Source organism: Dryobates pubescens, chromosome 36 (assembly GCF_014839835.1).
Source record: "Dryobates pubescens isolate bDryPub1 chromosome 36, bDryPub1.pri, whole genome shotgun sequence".
Lineage (NCBI taxonomy): Eukaryota > Metazoa > Chordata > Aves > Piciformes > Picidae > Dryobates > Dryobates pubescens.
In genome coordinates this window covers 261,271-282,940 of record NC_071647.1, presented here as the reverse complement: position 1 = coordinate 282,940, position 21,670 = coordinate 261,271, and the positions used below count along the sequence as shown (strand labels likewise).

General features: G+C 63.3%; 3 protein-coding genes across 3 annotated transcripts; 2 read left to right on the top strand and 1 right to left on the bottom strand.

Annotated features, from left to right (window-relative positions):
* Positions 1-79: 79 nt before the first annotated feature.
* Positions 80-4,938, top strand: VPS25 (vacuolar protein sorting 25 homolog). The gene is made up of 6 exons (XM_054176946.1): positions 80-175; positions 319-464; positions 560-613; positions 958-1,046; positions 1,533-1,608; positions 2,139-4,938. Exons 1-6 carry the CDS (start codon positions 129-131, stop codon positions 2,249-2,251), a joined length of 525 nt encoding a protein of 174 aa, XP_054032921.1. The 5' UTR covers positions 80-128; the 3' UTR covers positions 2,252-4,938.
* A 3,169-nt stretch (positions 4,939-8,107) lies between these two features.
* Positions 8,108-20,341, top strand: WNK4 (WNK lysine deficient protein kinase 4). The gene is given in 21 exon segments (XM_054176588.1): positions 8,108-8,599; positions 13,573-13,745; positions 14,266-14,486; positions 14,592-14,749; positions 15,338-15,426; positions 15,501-15,720; positions 15,795-16,080; positions 16,266-16,396; positions 16,467-16,534; positions 16,626-16,767; positions 16,835-16,951; positions 17,020-17,175; positions 17,474-17,534; positions 17,654-17,809; positions 17,946-18,532; positions 18,741-18,831; positions 18,929-19,349; positions 19,474-19,676; positions 19,798-19,892; positions 19,972-20,031; positions 20,033-20,341. Coding segments are annotated over 21 exon segments (4,221 nt in total). The 5' UTR covers positions 8,108-8,122.
* A 392-nt stretch (positions 20,342-20,733) lies between these two features.
* On the bottom strand, positions 20,734-21,539 carry LOC128899001 (cytochrome c oxidase assembly factor 3 homolog, mitochondrial). Its single transcript, XM_054176928.1, has 2 exons — positions 21,311-21,539; positions 20,734-21,222 (listed from the first exon to the last, which is right to left on the bottom strand). Exons 1-2 carry the CDS (start codon positions 21,510-21,512, stop codon positions 21,110-21,112), a joined length of 315 nt encoding a protein of 104 aa, XP_054032903.1. The 5' UTR covers positions 21,513-21,539; the 3' UTR covers positions 20,734-21,109.
* Positions 21,540-21,670: the final 131 nt, after the last annotated feature.

Sequence of the window (21,670 nt, the reverse complement as noted above, 5' to 3'; positions counted from 1 at the left end):
CCCGGGCCGGGCGGGGCTCCGCAGGGGCGGGTCCGAGCAGGGGCGGGGCCTGGCGGGAGCCCGGGGTGGGCGGGCCGGAAGCGGGGTGGGAGGGCCGGAAAGCGGCGGCGGCGATTCCGGTGGCGGCGATGAGCTTCGCGTGGCCCTGGCAGTACAGCTTCCCTCCCTTCTTCACGTGAGCGCGGGGCGGCACCGGCACCGGGCGGGACGGGGGAGCGGGGGCCGGGCGGGGGAACCGGGGCGGGGCGGCGGGGCACGGGGGGCGGGGCGGGGCCGGCTGTGCCCGGTCGCGGCCCGGCGCTGAGCGGAGCCCCGCAGGCTGCAGCCCAACGGCGAGACGCGGCAGAAGCAGCTCTCGGCCTGGTGCGCGCTGGCGCTCGCCTACAGCCAGCAGCAGCGGCTGCCGGCCATGACGGTGCGGGAGGCCCAGGACAGTCCTCTCTTCGCCAACCACCGCCTGCAGCGTATCCTTTGGGGCCCGGCCCCGCCGCCCCGTGCCCCCGCCTGCCGCCCGCACCCGCCTCCCGCCCTCGGTGACTGCTCCTTAACACGCGCCCAGGGAAGCTCCCGCTGGAGTCCATCCAGGTGGTGCTGGAGGAGCTCCGCAAGAACGGTGGGTGCCGTCTGTCCTTACGTTCATCCGTCTGCTCCGGCCAGTGCCCGACCCTCAGCTAGCAGGGCAGGAGGGATGGGAGACACCGGCCAGGGTCGGTGCCGCTGCCTGGAGCTGCCTTCCCTGCGCTCTAGGGGCAGGTTAAGCTGGGGTGGGAGAGAGAGAGGGAGTCGAAAGGGGAATTCTTTCGGTACCCCTGGAGACACTCAGCAAGTTGGTGCGAGAAGCTGCACGGTGAGGCCCGGGAGCTACCTGTGGGCATAAAATCTGTCATGAGAACTGCACGTATGATCATTGCTGTAGACCTGTGCTGTGGCTAAATACTTTTTCCCTGTTGATTTTAGGGAATCTGGAATGGTTAGATAAGAACAAAACCAGTTTTCTGATCATGTGGAGGAGACCTGAAGAGTGGGGAAAACTCATCTATCAGTGGGTGAGAACTTAGGAGCCACCTCGCCTACAGCTCAGGCTTCACCTGTCCAGCAGGATTGGTGCCATTGGTTCTGATCCTGACAAAAGACCACTGCAGTATTTTTCTCTTGTTCCCTTGCTGCTTTTACCTTTCTTCTTCCATTTCTCTCTGTTGCAGAGAAGTGTAGAGATGTTAACAGCTTTTAATTCCTGTAAGGTGCAGCTGGAGCCGAGGATGTGGTCTCCTGCTCTGCTGCAGGTGGCTGCAGTGAGGACAGCGCAGTGCTGCCTTCGGCTGGCACAGTCCTTATTGTAAACACTTGGGCAGAAAGGGGGCTGGGGAAGGAACCCTCTGAGTTTCTTTGGGCATCATTTTCTGACTCTCCACTATCCTGGAGTGTTGTTGCTTGCTGGGTGCTGTCTGCTTGCACTGAGCTGTGTGAGTGGTGGTGCCCAGGGCACAAAGCCGCAGGACTGAGGTTTGCCATTGCTGCCTTTCTGCCTGCAGGTGCTGAGGAACGGTTTGACCAACTCTGTGTTCACGCTGTATGAGCTGGTCAGTGGAGACGACACAGAGAACGAAGGTAACCTCACCCCTGGGGCTCTGCAGCAGGCTGTCAGAGCACGCTTGGCCTGAGCCAGGCTCAGCTGGTGTGTTGTACCTCACGTCTGGAAGTGGCCTGCAGAAGCTCACAGCGCTCACTGCTGCCAAACACCTTGGAAGGGCTTTGCATCAACATCTTCCTTTGTTATCTCTCTTTGTGTCTCAAACCTCCTTGCACCACACAAGTCCCTCTGGTGCCCAGTGCTTTGTCTGGTGTGAGGTACAGAGTGTTTTGGTTTTGTGCCCATCTTCTGTGCTGCCTTTGAAATTGCTGTGACTCCTTCCCTTCTGGCTGTGACCTTCAGGCTGTGTTTCTGGCACAGCAGCATAGGGATGAGTTCATTATTGTGGCCACAGCTCTGGGTTTGCCATAATGTTGTGGTGGCAGAGTCGGAAATGTGCTCTTCAGAGCCGCCTGCTCTGCTGCCACCACTGCCTGAACTTTGGGAGCCTGTTTGTTTCCAGAGTGATGATTTTCTCTTATTGATGGGAATCTCTGCTCTTCCCTAGAGTTCCACGGCTTGGATGAGACCATGCTGCTCCGTGCCCTTCAAGCCTTGCAGCAAGAGCACAAGGCTGAAATTATCACACTGGATGACGGCCGAGGCGTCAAGTTCTTCTGATCAGAGTCCCTTCTCCTCTTCCCCAGCTGCTGAGGCAGTTCTCGCTGCGGAGGTTCACCTCCTGGCCGGGCTTCAAGCTGTGACTGCAAAGCAGCCACACATTCAGGGGGGTTCCTGGGGTAAGGAGAATCCATGAAGCCTTCCAAAAATGTGACTTGTTAGGAACATCCAGAGGTCATCCATCTGTCTTCTCTCCCTGCTGACTGTGTTTGGAAGGCTAAAGCTGCTCTAGGCAGCTCTGAGAGGCACCATCCAGAAGTAAAAAGTTGTGACTGCTGCTGCCAGTCACCATCCCTGTGAGGGCCACGGGGCAGCCTCTCAGCAGCTGGTTGAGCTGGGCCCCAGCAGGCTCCTCCTTTCCTCCTGCCTGCTGTGGCTTTGGCACCGAGCGTCCGCAGCGTGGGCAGGCAGGTGGAAGGCAGCACAGGGCTCGCTGTGGCTGCTGAGCTGTGGCAGATCCCAGGGTCAGGGATGCAGAGCTGCACAGCAGGGCAGGTGGATGCTAGGAATCACTTTGGAGTAATTAAAACGAGCTGTATTGCAGAGCAGTCTGCCTGTTCCCATCCACCTGTGGTTTTTCAAGCCAGCAGTGTGCCACATTCCTTCCCCTCAGCCATGGCTCCCTGCTGCACCAGGGGATCATGGCAGTGTGCTCAGAGCTGGGGGGTCCTCCTGAGCCGCTCCCTGAGTGGGACACAGGCACCACAAATGCTTCTTTTCACACACCAGAGCTGTGGAGCAAGAGGGGCTTTGCGGTGTGGCTTCAGGGCATTGTGCACTTCCATTTTCCACATACAGCCCACTGACAGCCCACAGGCTCTGGGCAGCAGCAGCTGGCAGAGGCTTCCATTTAAGTTTTCAGATTCTCAGCACTGGTTGCTAAGTGCCCAGAAAACTTGTCAGGAACCACAGCCCAGGGGCATTCTTTGCCCTCTCAATCCGTGCCTGCTGACTGGGAGGCCCTGCTGGGACAGACCACACTCCGCTTTCCCACTTTGCCTGAGCATTCAGCTTGCTGCAGGCAGAGGTGGGGTCCTACTGGGACAACTCATGATCAGATTGAGTGGTGGTGTTGTCAGGATCTAGCAGAGCAGGTGTGCCTGCTGCTTGGCACCTTGCGCTTGCACCCAGTCGATGCTGAACAGATCCTCCTGCCCTTGGGGGATGACCTGGCACTGGTTCAGCTGCAGTGCTGCTGACAGCTGCTATCAACTGTGGGCAATGGTTGAGATGTTGGAGTCCAGGCTGAGTTTGTGGCACCTGGAGATGAGGAGATTTCCTTTTTGGAGCAGGAGCCCTTTGGCTTGAGCTCGGTGGGATGTGCTGGCTTGATCTGAGCACATCCCTCGAGCTGAGGGCTGGTGCCCAGGGCTCTCTGTGCTGGTGCAGCAGTGCTGCTCTGCTGGACAAAGGCACTGGTGGAACTTGTGCCTAGTCACTGACAGGCTGAGCTATTGCAGTCTCCAGTGCTTCCTGGACACCACTATCCCTGCGAGCACTGGGATTTCTTCCATGAGCCAAGGGGCTGGCACAGCCTGTGGTAAGTGTGGCAGCCCTGAGCATGCCAGCCTGCTCCCTCTGGAGCTGCAGGGGCAGTCTGGGCTGGTTTCTGAGGCCCCGTTCTGGTGTGTTCTGCCAGCCTGGGCTCAGTCCCCACCCAAGTCATGGGGTTTGAGGGCAGAGGTTGGATGTGGCAGCCCTGGGGTCAGGGGTGCTAGTGATGCAGAGCTGGCTTGGTGGCATCTTGCACTGTCTCTGGGAAGTGTCTGATGGTGGCAGAGCAAGCCCAGCTTCCCTGTGGTTGCTGCCAGTCACATCTGCAGAAGGGAAGGCTGTGCCATGCCATGTGCTGGGAGCTCCACAGCATGTTTTGGCAGAGGCAGTGCCTGTGTCTCTGCAGCTGGCACAGGCTCTGCTCAAGCCGGGGCTCACTGGTTGGATGAGGAACCTCCCTCTGTTTCCAGCCAGGAAAGTCTCTGCAGGAGTTGTCCACCACCAGTCTCTGCCCTGGGCTTGTTTTGATGTCCAAGATCTGACGCTTCCTGCCACCCGAGGGACTCCTTCCCACTCTGGTTGCTGTGTCTTCCCCTCCTGCTGCTGTCACACCCCAGCAGTGAGCTGTGCTCTGTGCTGGCTGTTGTGTGCCTGATGGCAGCTGGGTTTGATCCCGAAGAGCAAGTCTCCAGCAGCCAGCCCCAGGATGTTTGTGTTTGGTGCTCTCTGTGTGCGTGGTGCCGGCCTCCCTGCGCTGTGTTCCGAGCTGTGTGCTGTAACCTGGCTGTCCTTGAGGCGAGGCTGTGTTCTTAATTAAATTTGTTCCCTCCTTAGGAAATGGCTGATGTGACATCAGATAAGCCTAAACCCAGCCTTTTTCTTTCCAAGGTGCTCCTGGCAGCCATACTCTGCCCTTTTTAAGCTTCCCACTTAGTTGCTTACTTAGTCACAGGAGAAGAAGAGTTTGTCCTCCTGATGCAGAAGGGACATGGTGTAAAATTCCTTTTTCCATACCCTCTCAGATGGTTATGAAAGGTCACATCCAGCCATGCCTGTGAAGTCCTCATGGGACCAAGTTCCTACACTGGGCACTATGTGAGCACTACAGCAGTGAGGTGCCCACAGATGCTGCCAGTGATTGCCTGGAGTCATGGGACAGGCCCTGGGGCTGGAGCTGCTGCCCTGGAGGGCTGGAGCGCATCCTCCCTGGCTGTGCCCTCTGTGGAGGGTGGTGGTAATTTGTAGCTCATGGTGATGTAAGCTCTTGCCTGCAGGTAAAGCAGAGCCTTTTAACTGTCCTCTGAAACTGGCTTCCTTATCTTTATTCAGCATAATATTCCTTATATTTATTCACTATTTCATGATGTAGTCACGGGGTTGGGACCCCAGAGCCAGCCCAGAGCTGATGTGAAGTTGCCCTGCTGTAGAAGTGCACCAGTGAGGGGCTGGGATGGGGGAGATGTAATTGGGCTGTTGAGAACGTGGCAGCTGCTGGCCACAGTGTTCCATGACCTGGAGCAGTCACTCCCACCTTGTCCCCATGCTTCGGGGGAGAGCTGCACAGTGAGAGGTCCTGGAGATTGTGCTCACGCAGGACAGCGCCCCCTCCCCTCCCTCCCAGCGGCCCCTCGCCTGCCGCTCGCCCTGCAGCAGGGTCAGTCCCTTCTCACGTTGGGCGTTGGAGAGTTAAAAAAACAGACCCAAACCTCTGCACTTCCAGGCGTGTGGCACCACCGTGGGCACGGTTCAGGCTCCAGCACCCAGGGGCACTTCGGAGGGACTCGCTGGAGGAGGTGATTCCCGCAGGGGAGCTGCGGTAGCCTCCAGCCGTGGCTGCTCGGAGGCAGCTGCCGCGTCTGGCCTTGGTGATTAGGGCTCTCTGGCCAGGGCAAGGTGGAGCGCGGGGGGCCGGTGCCGAGATAAGGCACTATCAGGCCGTGCACACGCAGATCCTGCTGGTCAGGGAAGTGCCAGGATGGTTTTCATTTAATGCAGCAAGTTGGGAGCAGGAGTGGTTTCAGTTTGACAAATTTATATGTTGGGATTAACTTGCAGGCAGGAGAGGTCTGTGACTGGGCTGAGGAAGCTACCTGCCTGGGGTTAAAGCCACAGCCCAGGTTTGGGTGACATCTCCTCCCTGAGCTCTGTTGAAACAAGGAAGGACATGGCAAGACGAGGCCAGGAGCTCCTGTGGGCACAGGGTGCTGTGGCCAGCTGTGAAACAAGCCCTGGGTCACTGTGGAGTCTTCCTTCACTCTGACCCTTGCTGGGATGGGCACCGTGTTCCTCACAGCCCCTGCTGCACAGCCCCCACTGGCAGGGCACCCCTGTGCTTGGACCCAGCTTGGGCCCTCCATGATCCTGCCCTGAGCTCTGGGATCAGAACAGACAATTCCTGGCAGGGCTTGCTGGAGCAAGGAGCTGAGCTTTGATTCATGATCTAATCCTGAGGAGAGCGATTACACAGTCCCCTGTTCTCTTCCTGGCAGGCAAACGCAAGTGAGAAATGGATTACATTGCCTGATTGCAGCGGTTCCTCAAAGGGAAGGGCTGGCACTGGCACCCGCAGCCCAGAAATGTCACCCTGATAAGGGGCAGGGAGCTGTGGGCACCGTTGGAATGCTGTGACGGGCAGCTGATCGTGGAGCAGGAGCCTTCTGATTTCAGGCCAGGCTGGCTCCAGCTGCTGTCCTGGGCCAGGCAGGAGGGGATACACCCCCCCTGCCTGAGACACCTCCATGCTGCCAGGCTTGTGATGTGAGGTGGCATTTGGGGGGGCAACTAGGCAACTTCTTAGGGCATTCATCAGGGAGGTGTGGGAGAGCAGCTCCTGGAGCAAATTTCACCCTTAATTTCCTCTCCTGTCTGCAGGGGCCTCACTGGGACAGGGACACTCCTCTGCTCCTCTGGGATCTTCTGAGGCTTCTTGTTTCAAGATGAAAATGCTCGATAAGGGCACATGAGCTACCAGAGACCAAGACGAAATCCCTGCCTGGCTCTGTGTCTCTTGCTGCAGAGCTGGGGCTCCCTGCCAGCCTGGGCCATGTCCTCGGGCCTGGACAGCGCATAGCCTGGCAGGGACCCCGAGAGGGGGTGGCCACTGAGCCCTGTGGGGTGGCAGGATCTGGACAAGCATCTCAGCCGGGGGTGGTTTTTCTCCTGGGCCTGTGCCCCATGCACGCCTCAGGGAGCACAGGGCTAGGTCAGGATGTGGTCACAGCTCCCTGCTCACCAAGCCCGTGCTGCTGGGAGCCGTCGGCCAAAGCCCTTCCTTGGGGGGTGGCACCTGGCTCCCCCTGGGGAGTTGGAGAACAGGGCTGGGTGAGTGAGGGGTCATGGGGAAGGAACAGAGCAGAGGCAGCCTGGGTAGGGGATCAAAACCAGACCCTCATCCCCAGCAGGGCTCCTGCAGGAGCATTCATTAAATGCTGCTTTGCCCTCCTGCTTGCCCGGCGTTTGTGGGGTGCAGCCGTGCTGTGGATCCTGCACTGGTTTCACCCAGCGTGTGCTGCGTTCACATTCGAGGCGGCCGCGGCCGCACTCCGCTGTCGATCCTCTCCTTAATGTTTCCGGTATCGTTGAGTAGAAACAATCTGACCTTAGGGAAAATAAATTAGCGTTGGCCTCCGCTGCTTTGTGTTTTGTGTAAACACCTCCTCGGGTGGAACAACCTCCTCCTTTAACCTGCGGAGACAACCGGCTCTTGTCCAGGCTCTGGCTCGGCGGCGCGGACACACGCTTGCATCTTCCCGCTTGCGTGACCCTAACTTCAGGATCTCGACCGCAGGAAGCCCGGAGACGACCGGCTGCCCGGGACGGCAGCTCGCTGCTGGTCCCGGGGACGCAGCTCCGGAGCCCGAAGGCAGAAGCTCCGAGGAAATGCTCGAGGCGGACGCGGCCCCTGGGCTATGCCTCACCCCGGGGTTTCCGTCACGTCAGCCCCGGAGCCCCCTGGGGACTGCACCGCGGGGAGGGGCTGCTCGTAGCACCTGGCCAGCCACAGGCAGGACTGGGGGAAACTGGGCAGTGCCCATCATCCTCCTGGGCTGGTGCCGGGGTGCCAGGGGCTCGGTGCCAGAGCGCGGGGCGTTCGCCCGCTGCGCGCAGCCCGTGCCTACAGCTGCAGTGCTGGGCGCCCGTCCCGGGGCCCGTGCCCGGCCTCGGTGCCCGGCCTCGGTGCCCGGTGGCGCAGCGCAGGCGGGGGGCGGTGGCCGCGTGGGGGCGGGCCCGGGCGGGGCGGGGGTGGTGCTGCCGGGCGGGGCCGTGGCGGGGCCGGTGTCCGGAGCCGGGGCTCGGCGGTCGGTCCCGGCTGCGGTGCCGCGGCAGCACCAGGTGCGAAGCTAAGAGGGAGCGGCTGCCCCGGGTCGGGCCGAGCCGATGCTGGCGGCTGAGCCCGCAGCTGCTGGGGCCATGTCCCAGCCCGAGGCGGAGCGGGTGGGTAGCGGCTCCACGCCGAAGCCGGAGGTGGAGCAGGAGCTGGAGCCGGAGCCGGAGCCGGGGCCGGAGCCGGGGCTACCCGGGAGGACCCCGCACCGCAGCCGCGGCCGGAGGCCCTCAGGACGCGATTCCCGCCGCGCGTCCTCCCGCTTCAACCGGCGGAGCTCGGCCGACCTGGAGCTGCTGGGGTACCCGGCACCGGGCGGGGGGTCGCCGCCGCCTCCGCCGTCGGGCGCCGCTGGGCGCCGAGAGCCGGAGGAAACGGAGAGCGAGGAGGTGGAGACGCGGGCGGTCGCCACCTCCCCCGACGGCCGGTTCCTCAAGTTCGACATCGAGATCGGCCGCGGCTCCTTCAAGACCGTCTACAAGGGGCTGGACACGGAGACCACAGTGGAGGTGGCCTGGTGCGAGTTGCAGGTACGGCTGCTGCCCCTGTCTGTGCCCTGTCTCCTCCCCCAGACCTGAGCCCCGCGGCCGGGGTTGTCGGGCAGGGGCAATTGGACCCTTCTCCATCCGGTTTCCCCGGTGTGGGCAGCACGCCCAACCCTGAGCCCCTCTGCCTGCTGCTGCCTGCCCGGGCATCTCCCTGGGGCTGCAGCCTGTCCCAGAATGTGCAGGAACGTGAGATTCTCCGTTTCTGCCAGGCATGTCGTGCCCAGCAGGGCAGTGTGCCCACAGTTGCTCCTCTCCTCTCAGGGCCCTGAGTTGTGCCCATCGTTGCTCAGGTTCATGGCCTGTGCCCAGACTCCTGCTGCTCCTGGCTGTCCTGCCTGTCACATGCTGCTTTACAATCACCTCCTCGCTGCCCACATTCCCAGTGCCAGTTCCCACTCTGGGGATTTACAGGTAGATCCAGTACCAGCTGCCAGGGCTGAACAGCCTCTGTTCCTGCAGTGCCCACCAGCTCACAGGTTTCTCTCTGAAAGGACAGCAAGGGCAGGGGTGTCCTCCCTGGTGCTGGGCTCTGCCTGCCTGTGGCAGTACTGGAGCTGGCCCCGAGGTTTCTCTGGCAGCCCTCGGTGTGTGCTGGGGCACGGCACTTACAGCGAGCCAGGGCTGGGCATCAGTCGGAAGCAGGGCCTGGGGTGACCTTGGTGCGCTCTGCCTGCTTGTCCTTGGCTGGAGCTGTGTCTGTGGGCACCTGCATTTGGCTTCTGTGGTGCTGCTGGGGACTCTCTGCTGGCAGCACCTGGGCTGGTGGTTTTCCAGGTCTCTGAGCAGCGTCCTCAGCTCTGCCGCCACACTCCTGCAGCCCAGCAGTGGGATGCTAACAGCAGGGCGCTGAGGGCAGCAGTCAAGGTGTTGCACTCACAACGTTTTCTCTTGGTGCTCTTGATGGGTCTGATCTTCACAGAGGTCCACAGGCAGCAGTGTCTGGGGCTCCCTCTTCTCCTTGGAGCCCCTTGGGGAGGGGCTTTGGTGAAGTCCAAAGTCTCTGACAGGCCCCTGTCTTGGGTGGCTGCTGCAGCTGGAAGGTCCAAGTCCTTGTTTACAGAGAAACGTGTCCTGCAAGTTCTCTGCCTTGATCCCAAAACCTTGCTGCAGCTGCAGGCAGCTGCCTGGGCTGGGTCCATGGGGTGGCTGAAGCCCAGCAGTGCAAGAAGAGACTCTGAGACAGCAGTGGGTGATTTCTGGACTGTGGCCTCTTTGTGAGGAAGATGAGGTCTTGGGTCTCCCTGTGCCTTCGTGGGTTGCACAATAGCTTCAGCTGGCTGCTGAGAGCTGGCTCAGGCCTCCCTGCCTTGCACAGCTCTCGGGCCCTGCTTGAGCCCTGCATCGCTCCGGGGGGTGGGGAAGCAGCAGGCTGCTGCTGGCCAGGAAGGGCTCTCCTTGGCCAGCCCAGGATGCTCTCCAGGTGAGTCAGACAAACCTGGGTGCTTCTCCCCTGGCTGCCTCTGCAACCCCCCTTCAGACCTCAGCCTCGGCTCCCCTTTGCTGGCTTGCTCCCTGCCCTCCTGCTTGTCCCTTTGTGCTGTGCTGCCCCGTGGCCACCTGTCCCCACCCCACAGTCAGAGCAGCTCCTGCATGTCTGCTGTGGCTGGATAAGGCCCCCGGTGCTTGTTCTGCAGCCCAGGGCAGGGTCTGCATGTACTCAGGGCCCCATGTAGCAGAGCTGGCAAGAGCCCCTCAGGGGCTGGCCAGGGTGGGTAGCCTCAGCTCCACTCCCAGTGCTTCCTCAGTGCCCCCTACTCCATCCCTCCCAGCTCTCTCCCTTCTCCCCTAGTATTTGGCTCTGTCCCAATGGCTGCTCTTTTCCCAGTGTCTCCTGTCCCAAAATCCGTGTCCCATGAGGGGCTGAGAGCACAGAGGCAGACTTTTTGAAGTCTGTTTGTTTCAGCAATGGGGAGAATTGGACACTGTGACACAAATATGGGACTGGGAGCCGCAAGTAAAAGCGGTTGTGGCTCTGCCCTTTCAAAAATAGCTTTGTCCTGCGTCTCTCAGCTCTCCTCCCATTGCCTTTCGATTCTAAATGAATACCTAACCTCAGCCCTGACCTGTTCTGGTCCAGAGAGCCTTGTCCAGCTGCTCTGATGTTCCTGATTCCAAATCCCAGCTCTCAGTGCCATCCTTGCCCTGCCCATCCCTCCCCGGTGCCTGTTTTTGCCCGTCCCCTGCCTTCCTGTGGGGCCCCTCTGGGGACCTGCCTGTCCCTGGTCCCCTGTGCCACTGCCCCCCAGTCCTGAAGGCAGTGTCTGTCTCTGCCTCCTGCCTGCATCCCGCAGACCTGCTGTGACCTGTTTGTGCTTTCCAGCTTTAGACTGGGGACTATTTCTGTTGGTAGGTGCTGGGGTGGGGGGGCAGGAGGAAGCAGGGAGGAAGCCAGGGGCCTGGAGAGGGATGGAGCTGTAAATACCTGGCCAGGAGTGGTTTTCCTGTGGGTCCTCTGAGGCTCCCTGCAGGCGAGAGCAGCCTGGGCAGCGGGTGCTGCCATGCCTCCCCCTGCTCCCACACCCAGGTCGTGCAGGTAACCCCAGCTGGCTGCACTGCAGTCTGCAGGACACCTTCCTTCCCAAGCTGCTGCAGCTTCTCAACATCCTGCCCATCGCATGCCCAGCCCACCCTGCCTGCGCTGTGGTTTGAGTCTTGCTGTGACCAAGCTTGGTGAGGCCCTGGGGCAGTGCCCAGGACTCAGCCCTGCACAGGCACAGGAGCTCTGCCTGCCTGGGGGCTGGTCTGAGGACACTGTGGGGACTGCTCGGGGCGGGGGGTACTGTGGGCTCCTGAACTCGAGCACCGTGTCTGCTTGTGCACCTGTGAGTGTGCAGGGGTCACCCCTGCCAGGCAGTGGGCTGTGGGCACTCACTGCTGTTATTGTGTTGACTCCTCTGCCAGGGAACTCCTGACCTCCCTGTGGCTGGAGGTGCTGTGGCCATAGCTGGAGGGTGCTGGGCTGTCTCCAGTGCCCACTCCATGGGTGTTCCTGTGAACTCCTTTCTAGTGCCCCCATTGCAGGTGCAGCTCAGCTGTGCCCATCAGGGCCAGTGGGACCCCCTGCCCAGGGCATCACAGACCCAGGGCCCTGCAGGGGCTCAGGGAGAGCTCCTGAGAGCCCCTGGGAGAGCCTCATGCCACAGGAACAAGAGCCATCCTTGGCCACTGTGCCTGGGCCTCCCTTCTGTGATAGCCTTGGCTCCTACTGTTGGCCATGCCAGGCTCCCCAGCAGCCAGCTCCTGGCTTGTGGGCTGGGGCTGGACCACTGCCACCCAGCTGCTCACTCAGCCCTGTGCTGCCATGCCCAATGTCCTCCTCTGCCCTGCACGAGGTGCTGCCCGGAGAGGACATATTGTCCCTGTGTGCCATGGGGGCTCTGCTGGCAGCCCTGCCTGCCCTGCCCTCCTTGGTACCCAGTCCTAGGCTGAGCAGCTTCTTTGGCTGGGCTGGGGCCAAATCAGGCTCTGCTCCCCAGTGCTGGTGCTTGGTGGGCAGTCTTGGTCACTTGGCCATGAGACTGGTTGCCTCTTTGGTTGTGCAGGAGAAATAGTGGCAGGAGAGCCCAGTAGTCCTGGCATGGGCTTGGGGAATGACCTTGGCTCCACCAGATCTTTCTCCAGACACCCTAGGAGAGGTGGTCTCACGCTGGGGGTCCTACCTAACGTTGAGGTGGTATGGTGGGGGCTGCACTGGCACAGCACAAGCACTCCAAGCAGGATCTGCTCCTGCTGAGCTGGGAGAGCTATGACAGCCAGTGGCTCCCTCCCTGCCCCTGTTTGTAGCCTGTGTTGGCTTCTCTGTGTCCTTGTAAGGCACAGCGAAGTCTCTGGGCTCTCTGGTGGGCAGTGGGAGGCCAGGGGGACTGAGGGCGGCCGAGGCGCTGGGCAGGGCAGCCGGTGCGCTGCGCAAGGGCTTTGGTTGCTGTTTGCCTGCTCGGGTATGAAAGGTCCCATTCATGGGGCTGCAGCAGGGCTCAGGTTCTCCTCTGGGCTGCGCCGGGTCCCTGAGCCTGTGTTAACGGCAGAGGGGATCATGGAGCGGCTCCAGCCCCGCCGCGGGGCCAGCTGTGATGCAATCAAAATATTACGAAAGCTGCTCGGGCTGGTGGATGGCGGCCGCCGGGCTGGGCACCGGGAGCCCCGCGGTGGGAGCGGGGGCAGCTCGACTTCCCTTGGCCTGCCGCGGCTGTGGATGGGGGTCCCGGCTGGGAGGTCCCCAGGCTCCGCAGTGTCCGAGCCCTTTGGAGTCCTGGGATGTGGTGGAGTCGTTGCTGCTCCTGCTGCTCCCTGGGCTCAGGACAGGACCTCTCTCTCCCCTTGCAGCACTGCGGGGCCATGTTCCTGCAGGATGCGGGGTCTGTGTCCTCCCTGCTGGCCCCGGCCCCAGCTCTGCTCTGTGCGCTGTCAGCGCTCAGCTTCAGTTTCCACTTTAATTAACTCGAGCAGGAGGAACATGGAAAAACCTGGGCTGGAGCCTCCCCCGCCTGCTTTCCCCAACAAAGGCCCCATTGAGGCTGGCCCGGCACCGTGCCACCCCGGTGCCCGGTGCTGTCCCGGTGGGGGGACGAAGCTGTCCTGGGGGGCAGAGGGGCCACAGCCATCGTGTCTGCACGCGGCTCGCTGGTGGGCAGCTGGACAGCCCCCTGCATCCTCTCGGCCGATGGCTGCAGGCTGGGGCTTCTCCTGCTGTGCTGGGGCGGTGGGCACCGACCGTGGGCTGCGAGCAACAGCGGCAGGGAGCCGTGTGCCCGGCACGGGGCAGCTGCCGCGGCAGGGAAGCACACTTCTGGCTGCAGGAAGACTTTGGCCAACCCTCCCCAAATCGGGGTCCATGGCTGTGGAGGGCCAGGGTGGGGAGTGGGGATGATGACTTGAAGGTCTTTCGTGAGTCAGTCCCTCTGTGCTTGTGGGGACCTCGTGTGGTGCCACCCTCACGGTCCCGCGGGCTCCCGCAGACGCGGAAGCTGTCGAAGACGGAGCGGCAGCGGTTCAGCGAGGAGGTGGAGATGCTGAAGGGGCTGCAGCACCCCAACATCGTCCGCTTCTACGACTCCTGGAAGTCATCCATCAAAGGCCAGGTCTGCATCGTGCTGGTGACAGAGCTCATGACATCTGGCACCCTGAAAACGTGAGTGGGGACTGCCAGGGGCAGTGTGCAGGGCAGAGGATGAGGTCCCTGTGGTGACAGGGAGCTGAGGGACAGGTCTGCTCCCCCCGCCTGGGTACTGTTTGGGTGGGAATGAGGGAGTATGAGGGGTTCCTGTGGGGTCTGGGTGGATGGTGAGGCAGGGCTGGGAGCTGGCAACAGAAATAGAGGCTTGCTGCTGGTTATTTGGAGACTCAGGAGTTTCACTGGCACTGTCCTGTGTGGGCACAGTGTGGCCTGGGCATTGTAGTGCCATGCTTGGTGGCAGCGCTCACCACTCGCTAGCTCCTTGACACCAAGGGCTCAGAGAGCTCAGCTCCTCCTGGGTAGTTTTGGTGCTGCCTCTCCAGAGCCCAGCCAGGGCAGGCATCAGGGGTCCCTGGCTCCAAGATGCTCTTTGCCACTCAGCTTGCATGGGCACCTGTGTCCAGATGGGCTCAGTGTGAGGGCAGGAGGAGGGTAGGCTGGGGCAGGGGGCTGAGCCCCGCGGGTGCCCTGGCAGCTATCTGAAGCGGTTCAAGGAGATGAAGCTGAAGGTGCTGCAGCGCTGGAGCCGGCAGATCCTCAAGGGGCTGCACTTCCTGCACACTCGCTCGCCCCCCATCATCCACCGGGACCTCAAGTGTGACAACATCTTCATCACCGGCCCCACCGGCTCCGTCAAGATCGGGGACCTGGGCCTGGCCACGCTCAAGAGAGCCTCCTTCGCCAAGAGCGTCATAGGTGGGGTCCTGGCACAGCCCCGGGGTGGGGCAGGCTTGTGGCTGCCCCTCAGGGGCTGTGGGTGGTCGGTGCCCTGGGGGTGCTGAGCCCCACTGCCATCCCCAGGCACCCCTGAGTTCATGGCTCCAGAGATGTACGAGGAGAAGTACGACGAGGCCGTGGACGTCTATGCCTTTGGGATGTGCATGCTGGAGATGGCTACCTCGGAGTACCCCTACTCCGAGTGCCAGAACGCTGCCCAGATCTACCGCAAGGTCACCTCGGTGAGTGGCCCTGGCCCCCGGGCTGAGGCGACGCTGCCGCCACGGGCACAGGAGCTGGGCAGAGGGGGCTGGGGGGGGCTGGTCAGCTGGAGCTGTTGGGCCTCACTGGTCCCCAAAATGTCACTGTGCAGCCTGTGCAAGTGTGGGTGGCAAGAGGGTGCCATGCCAGGTCATGGGGCCCATGGGGAGCAGCGGGGACAACAGCTTGGCCAGCCTTTCTGTCCCTTGCCCTGCACCAGGCACTGCCAGCATGTTAATGGGGTGGAACAGGAGTGGGTCTGCTTGGCCACTCCTTGCCTGGGGCACTGTGGCTGTCCCAGCTGGTCCTGGCTGCCTGCTGCCTGCTGGGGTGGAAACCCACAGCCCTAGGGCATCCTTACCCTGAGCACACGTGGACCCGCCACAGGAGCTGCTGCCATCCAGTGGGGCCCTGGGCTGGCAGCTCCGTCTCCACCTGTTCCCTGCAGCTGCCTGGGGAGTGTCTGGCAGCACGGTGGCCCCACAGAGCCTGGGTACAACACCTGGCCCTGGAAACCTGTCACTGTGCCAGGGTTTGTCACAGGAAGTGCTGGTGTCTGTCACTCCCAGGGCCTGAAGCCCAGCAGCTTCTACAAGGTGAAGGTGCCAGAGCTGAAGGAGATCATCGAGGGCTGCATCCGCATGGACAAGAACGAGAGGTGGGAGGGTTAGGGGAGCTGGGGGCAGGGCCTCTTCCCTGCCCCAGCCCCACGCTGAGCTCTGCTCCCTGCAGATACACCATCCAGGACCTTCTGGAGCACTCCTTCTTCCAGGAGGACACCGGGGTGCATGTGGAGCTGGCTGAGGAGGATGATGGCATCAAGTCTGGGCTCAAGCTCTGGCTGCGCATGGACGACACCAAGAAGCTGCACGGCAAGTACAAGGACAACAATGCCATCGAGTTCCTCTTCGAGCTCTACAAGGACGTGGCAGAAGAGGTGGCCCAGGAGATGGTGGGTAAGGGGGCAGAGGGGCCCTGAGCACCACAGGGCCCTGCCCTCCGTGTGACAAGTCCCCTCCTGTGAAGGTGGTCCTGGGCTTTGTCTGCGAGGCCGACTACAAGCTGGTGGCCAAGGCGGTGCGGGACCGCGTGGTGGCCATCAAGCGGAAACGGGAGAAGCTGAGGCGTGCCCAGGGGGTGCCCCTGCCCGTGGAGCCCGAGCTGCCACCCGGTGTCCCCACGCCTGCCCTGGCCACTGCTGGCTCTGGGGACTCCATCTTCAGCAGCACCTTCGCCCCAGAGCCTGAGGAGCCCGAGGCTGACCAGCACCAGCACTTCACCTACCGGCACACCAGCTACTCCTCGGCCACCTGTGCGTGTGGGGACAGAGTGGGGGAAGTGGGGTAGGACAGCGGGGGGAACTGGGGTGGGGGGGCAGTGGGGGCACCTGGGCTTAGGAGGCAGAGCTGGGGCTGCACGCAGCCACGCAGCTGTTCCTGGGGGCACAGGCCCGGGGGGCCTTGCTCCAGCTGTGCTCACACAGGTGCTCCTCTGCAGCCGACTGCGAGACTGACGGCTACCTGAGCTCCTCTGGCTTCCTGGACTCCCCCGACCTGGCCCGTAGCAGCTTCTCGGCGGGGGACCCTGCCAGCCCACCCCCCACCCGCCCTGGGCGCTGCTTCCCTACTGTGAGCAGGGTGCAGTGGGGCTGGGGGTTGGTGCCGCCTTGGTGCCGCTTACGCAGTTCCCTCTCCACAGAGCATCGCAGTGCAGCTGCCCACCGAGCGCCTGCCCCCCGCCAGCGGCTTCTCCTCCCCGGTGGACAGGTGAGGCCATGGGGGCCAGGCTAGGGCGGGGCGGGAAGCCTGGCGGCCGGGACCTGCCTCCCTGACGCTCTGGGGCTGGGGTTTCTCGCAGCTACCCCTCAGACGTGGCGTCCGGCATGAGCGACGGCTACGAGGGGCTCTCGGCCAGCGAGCGCAGCGCCAAGCCGCCGCCCAAGCGAGCCGCGGGGAAGCTGCTGCGGCGCAGAGCCCGCTCCAGGCTGCGCATCACCAACGTGAGTGCCGTGGGCGCGGGGGGCGCAGGGGGCACTGCCCAGGCTGAGCATCCTCTGCCGCCCGCAGATCTCTGACAAGAGCGACCGAGTGGTGGAGTGCCAGCTGCAGACCTACAACAACAAGATGGTGACCTTCAAGTTTGACCTGGATGGGGACAACCCAGAGGAAATCGCAGCCGTCATGGTGTGTGGAGCAGGGTGGGTGGGGGTCTGCCTGTCCCTGCTGGTGCTGAGCAGCTCCTCCGCCCCCAGGTCCACAACGAGTTCATCCTCAAGTCGGAGCGGGATGGCTTTGTGCACCGCATCCGGGACATCATCCACCGTGTGGAGACTCTGCTCCGCAAGGACGGACGCGGCGCTGCCGAGCTGCCGGAGAGCCCCGAGGCCGAGCGTGGCACAGGCAGCCCCGTGAGTGCCCACCCTGGCCCCACCAGAGCTGGGACTGATGCCCAGATCACAAGGACCCAGCCTGGGGGGGAGCCAGGGTGCAGGGTCCCTCTAGCCCCGGGCAGGAGCAGCCACAGGCCTGCGCCTCGGGGCCACTTGCCACCTTCTGCACCAGACCCCTGCCCAGCAAAGTGCCAGATCCTGTCCATGCACACAGTGGGGCTGTTGGGGGGGGAGGGGGAGGGGGACGGCAGTGGGACCTTGCCTCAGCCTGTCTGAGGTCTCTGCCCCCACCTGGGCTCAGCCACATCCCTCTCAGCAGGTGGACCTGCAGCTGCAGGACCTCTCTCACTCCATCTCCTCCTCATCCTCACTCAGTGGTATGTGTCTGCCCCTCTGCGACCCTTTGCCATCTCCCCAGCCCCCTGCAGGGCTGAGCCCAGGCTCCTGTGGGCACATCCTGACCCAGGTGAGAACCACTGTCACCCCTGTGCCACAGATCTGGGTTGCACCAGTCCCAGCCTCTCAGTCCAGTCCCCTGTCCTGCCATCACTCAGCAGCTCCATGTTGGAGCAGGACCCCTCCAGCCCTGTGGAGCTGCTGGCAGCCTCAGCACCCGGGGAGCTGTGGGCACCACTGCCAGGCTCCCCTACAGGTACCAGCCCTGGCAGGTCCAGGCACGCCCGTGCAGCCTCCTGGCCTGGTGGCTGCCTGGCCGAGGGACCAGGGGGTGCTCACAGGGGTCTGGGGGGAGCTCACCGGAGTCACTTCTGCTGCTGCTCTCTCTGCAGGCTCTGTGCAGACCTGGCCTCTGGGCTCAATGGCTCCCTCCTGGCTGACAACATCGCCGGTGGTCCCGCAGACCCCCCCGAGTCCCCCAGTGGACCCTGTCCCACCAGCCCTGCCCCGAGACCTCCTGCCCCCACTGCCGGTCCCCACGTCCCCGGTCCCCAGTGGGCCCAGCAGTCCCCTGACCTCCCCTGTGACCAGCACAGCCTGGTCCCCCACCGCCCCGTTCCTGTCCCTGGCCAATGTCTTTTCCCTGGCAGTGATGAGCGTGGCCCACACCCTGCTGCCTGCTGTCTCCTCCATCGCCAGCTCGGGTGGGCATCTCTATCCCCCACTGCTGCCAAGGCCACAGAGCCTGCTCCTGGGCCCCCCACGCTTTGTCCACCCCAACCCCACCAGCATGGCCAAGCCAGCCCCGCGCTGTGATGGGACTGGAGAGTCGGTGTGCACGGACGTCCCCACTGCTGAGGGGCCCATGCCATTCCCTCCCAGGGCAGCAGCCCCACCATGCCCTGCAAACAATGAGGCTATGGGGACCCCTCTGCTACCACAGAACAGGCCTGCACGGGGGAGCCTGGAGGGCAGTGTGGTGAGTGCAGGGCTGCAGAGCTGCTCGAGGTGGGGACTTGGCACTGGGGCATGGGGTTGTTGCTGCAGATGCTGCCATGGGACGGGACAGGGAGCCCCTGGCGTGTAGGGAGGGCTGATGGGGAGTGGGTCCCAGGACATGGGAACAGCACTGCTTTGGGGCAGGAGATGTCAGTGAAGGACAACTAACAGCATTTGGGTGCCTGCAGGTGCCACCCAACTCCCCCAAGCCCAGCCTCGTCGTCTCAGAGTCGCCAACCCCCAGCACAGCTGAGGCCCGGCTCTCGCCCATCAACGAAGGTGAGGTGGGCAAGGGCCAGGCCAGTGCTGAGGCACCATGATGCCCACGCCTGCCCACAGGAACAGGACCCCACCAACCACCTTCTGTCCCCACCAGAAGCCAAGCCCCAGATCCTGGGACGGTTCCAGGTGATACCAACCAAGGAGCCGGTTGTGCCCTCCCCGGCGCCGGGCAGCAGCGAGGGCAGCAGCGAGGGGGAGCAGCCTGGCACGGAGGCGCTGGCCGGTGGCTCCCCCCCACCCGCGGCCCCTGGCGGCACAAGCAGCGACTCAGAGTCGGCTCTGGAGAGGGCAGAGCAGGAGCCCCAGGCTGAGCAGGCATTGCCTGAGGAGGGCACAGTGGCACCGGCAGAGAGTGACCGGGAGGGCCCCGGGGAGGAGGGCACAGAGAGCCTGCCGCAGGCTGTGGTGAGCCAGGTGTGGCTGAGCTACCCTCGCAGCCTGTCCTACCTGAGCAGCGATGACACCGAGAGTGAGGACGAGGAGATCTGGGAGGAGCTGCAGAACCTGCGCCAGAAGTGAGCAGCCCCGCGGCCCGCGGGTCCTGCCTGCCCAGGGAGGGAGGGATTTGCCCCCTCCCCCCGCCCTGGCTCGGCTGGGCACGGCACAGGGCCCGGCCGACAGCCCTCATCTCCTCCCCAGGCACCTGGCTGAGGTGCAGCTGCTGCAGAGCACCCAGAAGAAAGAGATCGAGGAGCTGTACCAGCGGATGGGGAAGCAGCCGCCGCTGGGCATCGTCTCGCCCGCCGCGATGCTCTCCAGCCGCCAGCGGCGCCTCTCCAAGGGCAGCTTCAACCCCTCCCGCCGCAACAGCCTGCAGCGCCTGGAGCTGGCGCAGCCCCCAGGTGAGGCCCCCGGGGCCCCGCGGGTTGGGCAGGGGCTGCGGGCGGGGGATCCTCAGGGCTGCAAGGGGCAGGGGGCCGCGCGAGCCCGGCGCCCCCTGCTCAGGCGAGTCTGTGCCGGCAGGCATCATGCGCCGCAACTCGCTGAGCGGCAGCAGCACCGGCTCGCAGGAGCAGCGGCTCAAGGGCGTGACCTTCGCCGACGACTTGGGCCGGATGGTAAGGGCTGGTGCCGCTGCTGCTAGCCTCGGGGTGCTCCCAGCAAGTCCCAGCTCACCACTGCTTCTCTCCCCAGTAGCCAGCTGGCCAGGAGTGAATTCATGAACTACCTCAACCAAGTGCCTGCTGCCCTGGGGGCGGGTGAGAGCCTCTGCACCTCCTGGGAGCGCACCTCTGGCCCTGGGGGCAGCCACTGCCCTCAGGCCTTGGTGCCTGCCCTGGGGAATCTGATCCCTGCCTTTGCCTTTGTGCCCTTTGCCCACAGCAGGATACCTGCAGCCTCTGTATTGGAGGGAGGGCAAGCCATCCCCACACTCACCTTCCCCACACTCACCTTCCCTTCTTCTGCCCCTGGCAACTCCCTCCTCCTTGTTCCCAGCTCAAGCCCAATCCCAGCTGCAGGACAAGTGCAAGGTGTCCCCATCCTTCATGACTTTACTCCAAGCTGAACCCAAGCACAACCACCCTGACTGCACCCCAGTCATGGTACATCCCCATCCCATCTCACCCGTGCTGCTGTCCTCAGCTCAGCCCTGTGGCCACTGCAGCCCTGCTGCCCTCCTGGGGCAATGTGTGGTTGGAGCCTGAAGCCCTGGGGCTGCCCTGCTCCTTGCCATCCTCACCTGGAACAGGAATCTTCCCTTGTCCCTGTGAGGCAATGGAGGGGGTGCACCAGGAAGGGCTGTGGGTGCACTTTGTTACAAACTGGTGTTTGAAAAGTGTTTTCTTAAATACAAACGAAATACAAACGGGCTCTGTCTGCATCTGTCTAGTGGGAATCGTGGGCACTGACTTTGCTGCTGGCTCGTGAGGAGAGCACAAACTGAGCAAGATGATGTAGAGTGAAAATGAAGAATTGCTCCACCTCAGCAGGCAGCTGAGTGGTGGGGAGGGCCTGAACTGGTCTCTGGAACTAGCTGCTCTAAGAGCAGGCACTGACACAGTCTCCAGACAGAACATTTATTGTGGGAAGGGACAGGCACCCCTGCCCCTTCCAGGGGCAGGTCCCTGACAGCGGCTGCGTCAGGTCTGCAGAAGGCAGCTGCCTGCACCAGAGGGAGCTCTGCCTGCAGGGGAGCTCCGCCACTGCGTGTCCCCGGACCGCACTGAGCGCCGTGCAGGCCCAGACCCCTGCGAGGGTAGCTGCTCCATGCTCCAGGCTCGGGGGCTGCAGTCCACTCGCGGGGTTTACCGGGGCTGGGGCGGGCCCTCCGTGCTCAGCTCGCTGCGCTCTCGGCCCGCGCCCGGGCCCGCGCCCGCGCCGCCTCCGCCTCCTGCTCCAACTCGTCCAGGAACCGCTCCTGTGACACCGAGTAGAAAGTGTAGCCGTCTGGAGGTGGGAGGTTGTCAAGGAAAACAGGAGGCGCAGCCCCGGCGCAGCGCCCCCCGCCCTGTCCCGGTCCTCTCCCCAAGGATACAGATGCCCAACGTCACTGCGCCGATACCGAGCGCCAGCAGCAAGTTTCGGCTGCGGAGCCGCCGCTGCAGAGCGCGCTGCCGCTGGGCGCGCTCCACTTGTGCCATATGCTGGCGCTGCTGAGGGCTGAGCCCCGGCTCCCGTGCGGGGTCGATTCGCCGCGCGAATTCTGCCTCACCGATCGGCTCCCGCGGCGCCGCCATGTTCCCCACCGCCGCTTCCGCCCAATGCGCGACGTCACATCCGGCACGGAGCTTGGCCAATCGGAAGAGCGCAGGCTGTGCGAGCTGGCCACGCGCAGAAGTAGCGGGAGCAGCGCGTCGCGTGGTTGGCTGCAGCCCGGCGCGCGGAGGGGGTGCTC

Bases quoted from the DNA above. Each gene is read 5' to 3' on its own strand.
- VPS25 (XM_054176946.1), top strand. From the start codon at position 129: ATGAGCTTCGCGTGGCCCTGGCAGTACAGCTTCCCTCCCTTCTTCAC. The intron at 176-318 runs GTGAGCGCGGGG...GGAGCCCCGCAG, and splicing joins AGCTTCCCTCCCTTCTTCAC to GCTGCAGCCCAACGGCGAGA. The intron at 465-559 runs GTATCCTTTGGG...ACACGCGCCCAG, and splicing joins CGCCAACCACCGCCTGCAGC to GGAAGCTCCCGCTGGAGTCC.
- LOC128899001 (XM_054176928.1), bottom strand. From the start codon at position 21,512: ATGGCGGCGCCGCGGGAGCCGATCGGTGAGGCAGAATTCGCGCGGCGA. The intron at 21,223-21,310 runs GTATCCTTGGGG...TCCCACCTCCAG, and splicing joins CGCAGTGACGTTGGGCATCT to ACGGCTACACTTTCTACTCG.